This window comes from Polyodon spathula, chromosome 17 (assembly GCF_017654505.1).
Source record: "Polyodon spathula isolate WHYD16114869_AA chromosome 17, ASM1765450v1, whole genome shotgun sequence".
NCBI classification, from domain to species: Eukaryota; Metazoa; Chordata; class Actinopteri; order Acipenseriformes; family Polyodontidae; genus Polyodon; species Polyodon spathula.
The window spans coordinates 18,198,663-18,213,630 of NC_054550.1; the positions used below are offsets into that span (position 1 = coordinate 18,198,663).

Genomic DNA, 14,968 nt, shown 5'->3' on the forward strand with positions numbered 1-14,968 from the left:
CAGCCTGCCACATTTGGTGTCAGAGTGGGATAGCGCCACCTAGAGGCTCAGAGCAGTATTTTTGTTTTGTTTTGTGGAATTTTTGGGATAATTTTTTTTTTTTTTTTTTTTTTGAAAAAAAAAAAAAAAAAATGGGAAAGAAGAGCAGACAGCGGCAAAGGCAGGAAAAGCAGCAGCAGCTGAAGAAATGTAAGCTGCTGCAGCCACCGCTGGAGGACCCGGCCAGCCTCTTCCCCTGGTGTTCCTGGTGTGGGAAGGAGGACCATCGTTGGCGGTCCTGCCCAGACGTGCCACCGGCAAACTGGTGTGGCCGGTGTGAGGAGGACGGCCACAACTGGGCAGGATGCCCCTACAACCAGGCCCAGGAAGAGGTGCCGTGTTCACCCCGGGCATCAGGGGCCACCCCACTACCTCCAGCACCACCACCTTCACCACCGTCCCAGGAGATCTGGGACTGGTTGATGCACCCTGAGGCAGACCTCGTCCACGATCTCCCCATAGTTATCAACACGCTGTGGCGTCGAGATGGGGAGAGGTGGGAACAGTGGGAGGAACAACACCACCCGGCGTCCTTCCCAGAGGTTGCCCTCATGGTGGTTAATTACCTGGCGGTAGACATGGGAGATGCCCCGGTCACTCCAATAAAGAGGGTGAGCCGCCTTCCCCAGAGCCAGAGAGGGGTCCCGTCGTCCCAGAGCCAGAGAGGGGTGAGGAGCCGCCGTCCCCAGAGCCAGAGAGCTGCCGTCGCTCCCAGAGCCAGAGAGGGGTGAGGAGCCGAGCTCCCAGAGCCGTGAGGAACCGCCGCTCCCAGAGCCAGAGAGGGGTGAGGAGCCGCCGTCGCTCCCAGAGCCAGAGAGGGGTGAGGAGCCGCCGTCGCTCCCAGAGCCAGAGAGGGGTGAGGAGCTGCCGTCGCTCCCAGAGCCAGAGAGGGAGTGAGGAGCTGCCGTCGCTCCCAGAGCCAGAGAGGGAGGAGGATCTGCCGTCGCTCCCAGAGCCAGAGAGGGAGGAGGAGCCTGCCGTCGCTCCCAGAGCCAGAGAGGGGTGAGGATCTGCCGTCCTCCCAGAGCCAGAGAGGGAGGAGGATCTGCCGTCGCTCCCAGAGCCAGAGAGGGGGAGGAGCCGCCTTCCCGAGAGCCAGAGAGGGGTGAGCCGCCTTCCCGAGAGCCAGAGAGGGGTGAGCCGCCTTCCCGAGAGCCAGAGAGGGAGGAGGAGCTGCCGTCGCTCCCAGAGCCAGAGAGGGAGGAGGATCTGCCGTCGCTCCCAGAGCCAGAGAGAGGGGGAGGCTGCCGTCCTTCCCGAGAGCCAGAGAGGGGTGAGCCGCCTTCCCGAGAGCCAGAGAGGGGTGAGGAGCTGCCGTCGCTCCCAGAGCCAGAGGGGTGAGGAGCCGCCGTCGCTCCCAGAGCCAGAGAGGGAGGAGGATCTGCCGTCGCTCCCAGAGCCAGAGATGGGAGGAGGAGCCTCTGTCGCTCCCAGAGCCAGAGAGGGGGTGAGGAGCCGCCGCCGCTCCCAGAGCCAGAGAGGGAGTGAGCCGCCACTCCCAGAGCCAGAGAGGAGGAGAGCCGCCGTCGCTCCCAGAGCCAGAGAGGGGTGAGCCGCCTTCCCGAGAGCCAGAGAGAGCCTCCGTCGCTCCCAGAGCCAGAGGGGGAGGAGCTGCCGTCGCTCCCAGAGCCAGAGAGGGAGAGGAGCCGCGCTCCCAGAGCCAGAGAGGGAGGAGATCTGCCGTCACTCCCAGAGCCAGAGAGGGAGGAGGAGCCTCCGTCGCTCAGAGCCAGAGAGTGAGCCGCCTTCCCCAGAGGAGAGGGGAGGATCTGCCGTCGCTCCCAGAGCCAGAGAGGGAGGAGGATCTGCCGTCGCTCCCAGAGCCAGAGTCGCTCCCAGAGCCAGAGGAGGATCTGCCGTCGCTCCCAGAGCCAGAGAGGGGTGAGGAGCCTCCGTCGCTCCCCCAGAGCCGCCTTCCCCAGAGCCAGAGAGAGCCTCCTTCCCCAGAGCCAGAGAGGGAGGAGGATCTGCCGTCGCTCCCAGAGCCAGAGAGGGAGGAGGATCTGCCGTCGCTCCCAGAGCCAGAGAGGGAGGAGGATCTGCCGTCGCTCCCAGAGCCAGAGAGGGAGGAGGATCTGCCGTCGCTCCCAGAGCCAGAGAGGGAGGAGGATCTGCCGTCACTCCCAGAGCCAGAGAGGGTGAGGAGCCTCCGTCGCTCCCAGAGCCAGAGAGGGGTGAGGAGCCTCCGTCGCTCCCAGAGCCAGAGAGGGAGGAGGATCTGCCGTCGCTCCCAGAGCCAGAGAGGGAGGAGGATCGCCGTCGTTCCCAGAGCCAGAGAGGGAGGAGGAGCCGCCGTCGCTCCCAGAGCCAGAGAGGGAGGAGGAGCCTCCGCCGCTGAGGAGCAGCCGTCGCTCCCAGAGACAGAGAGGGAGGAGGATCCGCTGCCGCTCCCAGAGCCGCCTCCGCTCCCAGAGCCAGAGAGGGAGGAGGCCTGCCGCCGCTCACCAGAGGGAGCCGGATCCGCAGTCGCCGCCTCCGCCAGAGAGGGAGGGAGCCGTCGGCCGCCAGAGAGGTCGCCGCCTCCGCCACCAGAGGGAGCCGGGTCGCCGTCGCCGCCTCCGCCACCAGAGGGAGCCGGGAGCAGCCGCCGCCAGAGCCAGCCGACCAGAGGGAGCCGCCGCCGCAGTCGCCGCTGCCTCCGCCACCAGAGGGAGCCGGGCCGCCGTCGCCGTGCTACCTTGGAGATTCGGGGCCCCCTCAACCAAAGAAGGCTTGGGGGCTCCGACATCAACCCCGCCCACCACCACCCACCATAACAGCCCACCCAAGGGACATAATTGGACTCTTGGGGGGAGGAGGGTGGGGAGGGTGGGGGGAAGGGGGGAGTTGGCCGATTGCGGCCGGTGTACGTTGTACATGGGGGGAGGTGTGTGGCAGAGCAAAGCTCTGCCCTTTAAATTGGCAGGGATGGGGTTAACTTCCCCTACCTGCCTGGGTTTATTATGTTCAGGTGGCTGGGGTTGATTAGTTGATTAACGATCAATCAGCGCCCAGCCACCTGATATAAAAGGAGGCCTCTGCTTCTCATTTGGGGAGAGGGAGCTGAGGAAGCAGGTTGGGTTTTTTTTGGTTGCTTGGAAAGTTTGAATCCAGTGAAGGCATTGCCCAGCCTGGAAATTTGTTATTTTTGTAAGTTTTGCTTTTTGTCTTTCTTTGTGTTGAAATTGCTTTGTTTTGGCCCTTGTGCCCTTTCATTTTTGTGTTTATTTATAATAAAATAGTTATTTTTTTTGAACTGCAGTCTGTCTCTGGGCCTCTTTCCACTCGCCAGCCTGCCACACTCAGTTTAACACCTATTATTTACAGGCTGGTTTATGACAGCAATGCTGGTGAACAGTCCACAGTCATCATCTGATAGAACACACACAGGCAGATGCAGTTTCCACATTGTTCCAACTTGTGGATTGGGGTTTAATGAAAGCGCAATTCACAGGTCTCTTATCTTTAAAAGTCTATTTCTCTTAGTGTTTAACCTGTTAAAGCTTGGTTTCTGTACTGTGAATTGAATTGTTTTAATGAGAGTTCAGCACGATTTCATTAATGTTATGTAGCTCTTAGAAATCGTAAACAAGAAGGATTATTTTAAATGTGTGTTAGTGGGTTAAATCAAAGTATATTAAAATGTTAAACTTGATGCACTAGGACCGCCTGGCCCTGCTCTGAGTGTAGAATTAAGCTGAAGCAGAACCATAAAAACATAACATGTAAAACATTACCCCTACAAACAGGTAAACTACTTGAGGGAATAAATAAATAATAAGAAGAGTACATTTAAAAAAAATTATATATATACACACACACACACACACACACTTTCATATTTATTGAATTGAGCCCAATGGACATTAATTCCTAAAACAATACTTGATAAATATTGAAGGAGGACATGCTTTTATTCACATCAGTAACAATGCAAAGGGACACCAAGAAGGGTGAAAAATGGATATAGTCATCCGTGACTTCAAAACTTTCCCTCTACATACATGGTAAAACTCAGTCAAGTAGACAAAGAGTTTGGCTGCACACTGATGAAGGCACTAGACAGTGAGCAGGTGGTGGATACGTACGAAGGAGACTGTGTCAGATACATCGTCCACTTGGAACTTGCTTCCTGAGCTTTTCAACTTGTCGGGCGATTCCATCTGTGAACAGAACAGAGACACTGGAGATAGTATCTCATAGCAACAGGTTTCTATGGTTACCCCTGTGAGCTGGATGCAGGTGTGAAGAGCAAGTCCACAAATCAGTAAACTAAGTCGTACCACATTAACTGTCTAATTTCAAACAGAATCTTTTTAATAATATTAATAACCAGGCTTCCCTTGTTATTTGAAAAGAGCCTGACTGGACTGAAAGAGCCGTGTCGGTGGGGTGCTTGTGAGCTGGTAGATCCATGCTCGTGTGGCCCTGGGGCCCTGGGGCCCCGTGCTCCGCACTCACCGGGCTAGGGGGCTCGCGTTGGCTCCGGATGCTGTAGATGCTGCCGACCTCAGTCTGGGAGCTGGAGTGGGACATACCCTCGAAATAAGGCCTGGAAAATAAGGCTGGCTCTTTAAATAATTTACACCCGATAATCCCACAAATTGAACTAAAGTGTAGCCATTCACCTGTCCCCTGCAACAATCAGCACATACTGTAGGGAATCTAAAATAAACACATTTCTTCCATGTTACTTTTCTTACTGATTTATTTCTTACATCCACTAAGGGCAGTGTTGCAGGGGACAGGATAGCGGTTACACGCTGGTGTTCCATTTGAACTTTGACAGAAGACATGTCTGGGAGCTCAGAGGACACAGAGGTGCTTTATAAAGTCACCAGAAAACGATACAAAGTGATTCTAAACAAGAAGAATGCATTGGTTAAGATAGCTGTGACACTGCACACCCATACCACGCTGCTCTTTAAGCACACTGCTTGTTGTATTCTTGTTTTTTTTTATTATTTATAAATGACAATAAATTAACACTTGTTACCTCGGTCCTTGATGAACCTCTGTGTGTGTGTGTGTGTGTGTGTGTGTGTGTGTGTGTGTGTGTGTGTGTGTCTGTGCGATGTTGCTCACTTGAGTTTGGGTTTGGGCGTGCTCAGCACACTGTCGTCATCGTCCAGCTCCGGTCCGCTGTCGCTCGGGTTCTCGATGTCCAGACTGTCCAGGTCCAGGTCCTCCTCCACCTCCGGGACCTGCTCTGCTGGGTCCTGCTCCGAGTCCAGCACCTACATGAACACACATATGAGACTCTCCCTAGAGAACGGTACACTCTCCTCTTCTCTCATCTCTCTCAGAGGAGTGTGTGTGCACTCTCTCTAGCTCTCTCTCTCTCTCCCATGTGAGTGTGGTACTCTCTCCCGTTCCTCTCTAATAGAGAGTGAATACACACACACACCTTCCTCTCGAGAGCCTCTCTATTTGGTGTACATTGTAAGTGTTGAAGAGAGGATACACACACACGAGAGAGAGAGAGCGAGAGGGTACACTCACACAATGTGAGGTGTGAGTGAGTGTGTCTCTCATCCGATGTGTGTTGAGCTCTCTACTCTCCTCTCTCTCTGAGATGAGTGTAGGATCTACACACCACAGCAGAGGTAGAGAGCTACTCTAGGTAGAGAGGAGAGAGTGGTGTGTCTCTCTCTCACTGTGTGAGCGAGAGGGTACACTCACACACAAGAGAGAGGATACACACACACACGAGAGAGAGACAGAGAGATACACACACACACACACAAGAGAGAGAGAGAGAGATACACACACACACACACACACACACACACAAGAGAGAGAGATACACACGAGAGACACAAAGAGAGAGATACACACACAAGAGAGAGAGAGAGAATACACACACAGACGAGAGATAGACAGAGAGAGAGAGAGAGAGAGAGAGAGAGGATACACACACACGAGAGAGAGAGGATACACACACGAGAGGGAGAGCGAGAGAGAGAGGACACACACACGAGAGAGAGAGAAATACACACACGAGAGAGAGAATGCACACACAGATGAGAGAGAGACAGACAGAGAGAAGACACACACACAAGAGAGTGAGAGAAGACACACACACAAGAGAGTGAGAGGATACACGTACACACGAGAGAGAGAATATACACATGCACACACACGAGAGAGAGAGGATAAACACAGAGAGAGAGAGAAAGAGAGACACACAGACACAGATAGAGAGAGAGAGAGAGAGACAGACACACAGATGCACACACACAAAAATATTTAGTTAGCCTAGGGGTCTTAGGGGAGTACAAATGGGAAATACATGCCCTACCACAATCATTGTGTATTAACCCATGGGGTTGTATTAGATTTATAGTACAAACAAACTTAATAAACATCCCGATCCTCACTCAGGGGATTGAATAGAAGAGCCAGTAAATACCTCTTCTGAAACTCGGAACCTCTTCAGCAAGGCCACAACCTTCTGCTTGAAGTTTTGTTGCTAAAAACAAATAAATAAAGTTAGTGATATTTCTAACCTTTTCCTATTAAGTCATGTACAGTATGTGTGGAACTGGATCAGCACTGTCTCTCATCTCCTATACACTGGACTCAGTGGACTGCTAGGGTTATTTCAGACAAAGGTGAATAAATAAGTAACTTTGAAAAGTTAGTATAACAGTGATAATGGTACTGCTGTGTTGCTGTGCCAATGCCTCGTTATTGACTTAGGCGTTCCATTATTACCCTGAAACACGCCACAGCAATGCCACTATCTCTCAATAACAGCTACATCATGCGTGTTCCATACAATAATGTAAACACTTCATACAGTGTACAGCAGCGGTTTTCAAACTGGGGTACGTGTACCCCTGGGGGTACTCGAGCGCCCCTCATGGGGTACGCGAGAAAAATCCTGTAATGGCGGACAGCAGATTTTAATTTATATTTATTTATTTACCACATTATAGTACTTTGCAACTTAGCAATCGAATTAGCAACGTTGAATCTCCTCTCAAATAAAACTACAACCGTACTGGTGTACGTTTCCTTTCTGTTGGGCGAGGTTAACTATAAACACCCAAGCGGCTGCTGACAGTGAGTGAGTGTTGAGCGCACACGTGGCTAAATTACATATTTAAATAGCATGGCGGTGGCCTGCAGTCTGTAGGCTAAAAAGAAAAAAAATAATAATTGCATGATGTTGCTTATTTTAAAAATGTGTAGTATTTACTAGGTATGTTTGCTTTCTGGACTTTAAATGTTCAGTGTTTGTAGTTTTGTTTAATCAGTTCAGTGAGTTTTACCTAAATTTATCTTTTTAAATAACAGTATTACTGAGTTTAGCAGGTAGCTGTGCCGCCCCTGCTTGGTGAAATCACTGCGCTGGAGCTGGAGCGTACCTGACTGTGTTATCTTTACTTGCAGTGCTTTGTGTTTTGTGACTAATTCGTTGAAGAACTCCTTGGTTGAGTAATTGCATTAGTCTACGCTTGTACGCCGCTAATTATTAGGCTAATAAAAGCAAAAAGCACGGTATTATTATTATTACAAAAATGGAATCGCGGATTTAAAAAAGTAAATAATAATCAATCTCTAACTCCTGGATTGGGAAGTGTCCGGAATATCATATAGTGAGTGCCCAACAACAAGCTCTCTGGCAGCTGATTGACATGAACAGATGAACCTTAACCCCTTAATATATAGTAGTGCCACACTAACTCTGGGCAGTTGTTGTTCGGAGCGACAACGACTGCACTAAACTTGTACATGTACGCGATTTGTGCTATTTGTCATTTTTGATTCGCTGAAACATTTTCAGTAAAACTTTCTACTTTAATCAAATTTACAGTGGAAAGATGGAAATTAGTTCAAATCAAAAACAATGTTATAAGTGTAGTTTGTTACACGAATAAGACCGACCTAAATTATGACGTGTTCTGTTGTGTATCATAAAATTTACAGGCTTCGAGTCCACAATTTGTTGGTAAGTTCAATTTTCAATAGTATATATATATATATTATATATGTATATATATAATTATATATATATATATATTTGTGTGTAAATTACACAATAAGTTATAAGTGTGTCAAGACGTACGATGGTCTAAAAAAAAAATTTTCTAACGGACATAAACATTTAAAATTTTTATGCAAAATGCCCCGTCTGTTTTCTCTCTACACTTCTGCATTTGTTGGACAAATGCACACTTTTATTTTAAATGCTTCCAATTTTGCTTTAAATTAGAAACCTGTTTTTGGACATAGTTTTGCCACTTAATGTGCTTATTCTGGCTGGATTCGATACTGCGGGGGTGTGGCAGAGCAAAGCTCTGCCCTTTTAAATTGGCAGGGATGGGGTTAACTTCCCCTGCCTGCCTGGGTTTATTATGTTCAGGTGGCTGGGGTTGATTAGTTGATTAGGTTAATTAACGATCAATCAGCGCCCAGCCACCTGATATAAAAGGAGGCCTCAGCTTCTCATTTGGGAGGAGGGAGCTGAGGAAGCAGGTTGGTGTTTGTGTTTGTGGTTTTTGAATTTTCTAAATCCAGTGAAGGCATTGCCCAGCCTGGAAACTTTATTTTTGTGAGTTTTGTTTTTGCTTTATTTGTGTTTGAGTATCTGTTATTTTGCCCTTGTGCACTTTATTTTTGTTTATTTATAATAAAAAGATGAACCAGTATTCTCTGGGCCTCTAGGTGGCGCTATCCCACTTCTGACACCAAATGTGGCAGGCTGGCGAGTGGATAGAGGCCCAGAGACAGACTGCAGTTCAAAAAAATAACTGTTTTATTATAAATAAACAAAAATAAAGTGCACAAGGGCAAAATAACAGATACTCAAACACAAATAAAGCAAAAAACAAAACTCACAAAAATAAAGTTTCCAGGCTGGGCAATGCCTTCACTGGATTTAGCTTTCAAAAAACCACAAAACAAACACCAACCTGCTTCCTCAGCTCCCTCCTCCCAAATGAGAAGGAGGCCTCCTTTTATGTCAGGTGGCTGGGCGCTGATTGATCGTTTCAACCTTATCAACTAATCAACCCCAGCCACCTGAACATAATAAACCCAGGCAGGCAGGGGAAGTTAACCCCATCCCTGCCAATTTATAAAGGGCAGAGCTTTGCTCTGCCACAGCGCCGGTTTTCCATTATTGGCTGAACTTAATAACCGACTCTGAGTTTAGCTAATCGATTTGGTTATAATTAACTTGAAGAATAGCAAGTAAGTTTTATTTCTTACCATATAATACCCATAAAAACCATATATTCATATAATAAGATAAAGTATATATATATATTATTAATACGGTATGGATACACATCAGTAAGTACTTAAGCCTAGTAATTAGAAAATACTTTTTTTTTCTGTTTTCACAGGTATATTATATTTTGTATATTATGGGTATATTATGGCCCTATCTCAGATGGGGGTACATGGTAGACCCTTTATTACTGCAACCCTGTTTCTTATTTAATCAGAACAGGTGTAAGAGTGTCCCAGTGCAGGAAGCGACTTGTGTTGCCATGGATATGGACTGACTGATATGGAGTCAGTACACTGAGGGAGGAGTCAGTCCCAGCACACTGAGGGAGGAGTTAGCACACTGAATGAGGAGTCAGTACACTGAGGGAGGAATCAGTCCCAGTACACTGAGTGAGGAGTCAGTACACTGAGGGAGCAGTCAGTACACTGAGGGAGCAGTCAGTACACTGAGGGAGCAGTCAGTACACTGAGGGAGCAGTCAGTACTCTGAGGGAGGAGTTAGCACACTGAATGAGGAGTCAGTACACTGAGGGAGGAGTCAGTACAGTGAGTGAGCAGTCAGTACACTGAGGGAGCAGTCAGTCCCAGTACACTGAGTGAGGAGTTAGCACACTGAATGAGGAGTCAGTACACTGAGGGAGGAGTCAGTATAGTGAGTGAGCAGTCAGTACACTGAGGGAGCAGTCAGTACACTGAGGGAGGAGTCAGTCCCAGTACAGTGAGGGAGGAGTCAGTACACTGAGTGAGGAGTGAGTACACTGAGTGAGGAATCAGTACACTGAGGGAGGAGTCAGTCCCAGTACACTGAGGAAGGAGTCAGTACACTGAGGCAGCAGTCAGTCCCAGTACAGTGAGGGAGGAGTCAGTACACTGAGTGAGGAGTCAGTCCCAGTACACTGGGGGAGGAGTGAGTCCCAGTACACTGAGGAAGGAGTCAGTACACTGAGGGAGGAGTCAGTCCCAGTACACTGAGGGAGGAGTCAGTACACTGAGGGAGAAGTCAGCTCACTCCACTCCTCAGTTCGGTCATGTGCTCTTACTCCTCACTGAGAGTGAGGAGTCTTCCCAACACTGAGGAGGATCAGTCCCCCATACACTGAATGAGGAGTCACGGCTCACTGAGCATTGAGTCAGTCCACGAGGAAGAGTCCAGTACCCGTCCAGTCATCCCCAGTACTCTGAGGGAGGAGTTCAGCTCACCAGGACAGGTGAGGAGTCAGTACACTGAGGGAGGAGTCAGTCCCAGTACACGGAGGGAGGAGTCAGTACACTGAGTGAGGAGGAGTCAGTACACTACAGGGAGGAGGAGTCCCAGTACACTGAGGGAGGAGTCAGTACACTGAGGCAGGAGTCAGTCAGTACAGTGAGGGAGGAGTCAGTACACTGAGTGAGGAGTCAGTCCCAGTACAGTGAGGGAGGAGTCAGTACACTGAGTGAGGAGTGAGCTACACTGAGTGAGGAATCAGTACACTGAGGAAGGAGTCAGTCCCAGTACACTGAGGAAGGAGTCAGTACACTGAGGCAGCAGTCAGTCCCAGTACAGTGAGGGAGGAGTCAGTACACTGAGTGAGGAGTCAGTCCCAGTACACTGAGGGAGGAGTCAGTCCCAGTACACTGAGGAAGGAGTCAGTACACACCCCCAACAGTCAGTCCCAGTACACTGAGGGAGGAGTCAGTACACTGAGGGAGGAGTCAGTCCCAGTACACTGAGGGAGGAGTCAGTACACTGAGGGAGAAGTCAACTCACTGAGTGAGGAGTCAGCTCACTGAGGGTGGAGTCAGCAGAAAGCTTTTGACAAAGTCCCGCACAAAAGATTAATTCTCAAACTGAACGCAGTTGGGATTCAAGGAAACACATGTACATGGATTAGGGAGTGGTTAACATGTAGAAAACAGAAAGTACTGATTAGAGGAAAAACCTCAGAATGGAGTGTGGTAACCAGCGGTGTACCACAGGGATCAGTATTAGGTCCTCTGCTATTCCTAATCTACATTAATGATTTAGATTCTGGTATAGTAAGCAAACTTGTTAAATTTGCAGACGACACAAAAGTAGGAGGAGTGGCAAACACTGTTGCAGCAGCAAAGGTCATTCAAAATGATCTAGACAAGATTCAGAACTGGGCAGACACATGGCAAATGACATTTAATAGAGAAAAGTGTAAGGTACTGCACGCAGGAAATAAAAATGTACATTATAAATATCATATGGGAGATATTGAAATTGGAGAAGGAATCTATGAAAAAGACCTAGGAGTTTTTGTTGACTCAGAAATGTCTTCATCTAGACAATGTGGGGAAGCTATAAAAAAGGCTAACAAGATGCTCGGATACATTGTGAAAAGTGTTGAATTTAAATCAAGGGAAGTAATGTTAAAACTGTACAATGCACTTGTAAGACCTCATCTTGAATATTGTGTGCAGTTCTGGTCACCTCGCTATAAAAAAAGATATTGCTGCTCTAGAAAGAGTGCAAAGAAGAGCGACCAGAATTATTCCGGGCTTAAAAGGCATGTCATAATGCAGACAGGCTAAAAGAATTGAATCTGTTCAGTCTTGAACAAAGAAGACTACGTGGCGACCTAATTCAAGCATTCAAAATTCTAAAAGGTATTGACAGTGTCGACCCAAGGGACTTTTTCAGCCTGAAAAAAGAAACAAGGACCAGGGGTCACAAATGGAGTTTAGACAAAGGGGCATTCAGAACAGAAATAGGAGACACTTTTTTACACAGAGAATTGTGAGGGTCTGGAATCAACTCCCCAGTAATGTTGTTGAAGCTGACACCCTGGGATCCTTCAAGAAGCTGCTTGATGAGATTTTGGGATCAATAAGCTACTAACAACCAAAACGAGCAAGATGGGCAGAATGGCCTCCTCTCGTTTGTAACCTTTCTTATGTTCTTATGTTCTTATGTTCTTAACACACCCCCAACACAAACCAGCACGATACTAACACACCCCCAACACAAACCAGCACGATACTAACACACCCCCAACACAAACCAGCACGATACTAACACACCAACACAAACCAGCACGATACTAACATACCTCCAACACAAACCAGCACGATACTAACACACCCCCAACACAAACCAGCACAATACTAACACACACCAACACAAACCAGCACGATACTAACACACACCAACACAAACCAGCACGATACTAACACACACCAACACAAACCAGCACGATACTAACATACCTACACAAACCAGCACGATACTAACACACCCAACACAAACCAGCACGATACTAACACACACACCTACACAAACCAGCACGATACTACACACACACCAACACAAACCAGCACGATACTACACACACCAACACAAACCAGCACGATTCTTACACACACCAACACAAACCAGCATGATTCTTACACACACCAACACAAACCAGCATGATTCTTATATACCTACACAAACCAGCACAATTTTTACACACACACCAACACAAACCAGCACCATTCTAACACACCAACACAAACAGATCCCCACTTGGAACCACTGCTCACATCTGAACTATTGCAATTTCCCTTAGAAAATGTTACTCTGGCATAGCAGGGTAAAAGCATACCAAAGTAAAACACAGTGAAATCCCAGTAAAAGCAAGGTAAAGCACATGGTAAAGCACTGTGAAAACCATGGTTAACCATGGTAATAATACAGATAAGAAACAGACATGAGAAAAAACAATTGTCATAAATACCTTATAAAAAGAATGTTGAATATTATACACATCACCTACAGTGGCTTGCGAAAGTATTGACCCTCTTGGCATTTTTCCTATTTTGTTTCCTTACAACCTGGAATTAAAATTGATTTTTTGGGGGTTTGTATCATTTGATTTACACAACATGCCTACCACCCTGAAGATGCAGAATATTTTTTATTGTGAAACAAACAAGAAATAAGACAAAAAAACTGAAAACTTGAGCGTGCATAAGTATTCACCCTCCCAAAGTCAATACTTTGTAGAGCCACCTTTTGCAGCAATTACAGCTGCAAGTCTCTTGGGGTATGTATCTATAAGCTTGACACATCTAGCCACTGGGATTTTTGCCCATTCTTCAAGGCAAAACTGCTCCAGCTCCTTCAAGTTAGATGGGTTCCGCTGGTGTACAGCAATCTTTAAGTCATACCACAGATTCTCAATTGGATTGAGGTCTGGGCTTTGACTAGGTCATTCCAAGACATTTAAATGTTTCCCCTTAAACCACTCGAGTGTTGCTTTAGCAGTATGCTTAGGGTCATTGTCCTGCTGAAAGGTGAATCTCCATCCCAGTCTCAAATCTCAGGAAGACTGAAATAGGTTTCCCTCAAGAATTTCCCTGTATTTAGCGCCATCCATCATTCCTTCAATTCTGACTAGTTTCCCAGTCCCTGCCGATGAAAAACATCCCCACAGCATGATGCTGCCACCACCATGCTTCACTGTGGGGATGGTGTTCTCGGGGTGATGAGAGGTGTTGGGTTTGCGCCAGACATAGCGTTTTCCTTGATGGCCAAAAAGCTCAATTTTAGTCTCATCTGACCAGAGTACCTTCTTCCATATGTTTGGGGAGTCTCCCACATGCCTTTTGGCGAACACCAAACACTTATTTTTTTCTTTAAGCACTTTCTTTACTCTCCACTGTGGAGCTTTGCAGCTCCTTCAGGGTTATCTTTGGTCTCTTTGTTGCCTCTCTGATTAATGCCCTCCTTGCCTGGTCCGTGAGTTTTGGTGGGCGACCCTTTCTTGCCAGGTTTATTGTGGTGCCATATTCTTTCCATTTTTAATAATGGCTTTAATGGTGCTCCGTGGGATGTTCAAAGTTTCTAATATTTTTTTATAACCCAACCCTGAGCTGTACTTCTCCACAACTTTGTCCCTGACCTGTTTGGAGAGCTCCTTGGTCTTCATGGTGCCGCTTGCTTGGTGGTGTCCCTTGCTTAGTGGTGTTGCAGACTCTGGGGCCTTTCAGAACAGGTGTATATATACTGAGATCATGTGACAGATCATGTGACCCTTAGATTGCATACAGGTGGACTTTATTTAACTAATTATGTGACTTCTGAAGGTAATTGGTTGCACCAGATCTTATTTAGAGGCTTAATAGCAAAGGGGGTGAATACATATGCACACACCACTTTTCTGTTATTTATTTTTTAGAATTTTTTTTAAACAAGTTATTTTTTTCATTTCACTTCACCAATTTGGACTATTTTGTGTACGTCCATTACATGAAATCCAAATAAAAATCAATTTTAATTCCAGGTTGTAAGGCAACAAAATAGGAAAAATGCCAAGGGGGGGGTCAATACTTTCGCAAGCCACTGTATCTCAGCAGTAAACATGGAACTAATAATGAAGGTGATAAATCTACTCTAAAAACAAAGATAGATCATTTCACAAACTACTGCTGTTACTGCATCCTGAATAAAACATGCTGAAGGTTCCGTGCCCCCATAGGACTTAGAAAATAATTTTGAGAGATGTAAGGTTTCGACTTCACAAGCCTACATGGACAATATTACTATAGTAGTGTTTCTTGTAAAATTGTTATTGGCATACAAAAACAAGAAACAAAACACCCACCTTTTGTTTGGCTTCCCTGAGCTAAAACAGAGCTTACATTTGGCCAGGAGTGTGACTGTTTAGTTCAGCAGTCAGAAAGCTTGTGTGCCTGCAGTTAAAAGTATGTTCATAAACTGGAA

At 47.1% G+C, this 14,968-nt stretch overlaps 1 protein-coding gene across 1 annotated transcript in view; it reads right to left on the reverse strand.

Moving 5' to 3' along the window:
* Positions 1-14,968, reverse strand: part of LOC121330157 (phosphofurin acidic cluster sorting protein 2-like) — a 125,148-nt gene that overhangs the window by 29,833 nt on the left and 80,347 nt on the right. The window contains exons 7-10 of the mRNA XM_041276465.1: positions 6,431-6,490; positions 5,104-5,255; positions 4,480-4,570; positions 4,107-4,181 (exon numbers count right to left, since the gene is read on the reverse strand). Coding sequence (XP_041132399.1) covers positions 4,107-4,181; positions 4,480-4,570; positions 5,104-5,255; positions 6,431-6,490 — 378 coding nt within the window. The remainder of the gene's footprint in view (positions 1-4,106; positions 4,182-4,479; positions 4,571-5,103; positions 5,256-6,430; positions 6,491-14,968) is intronic.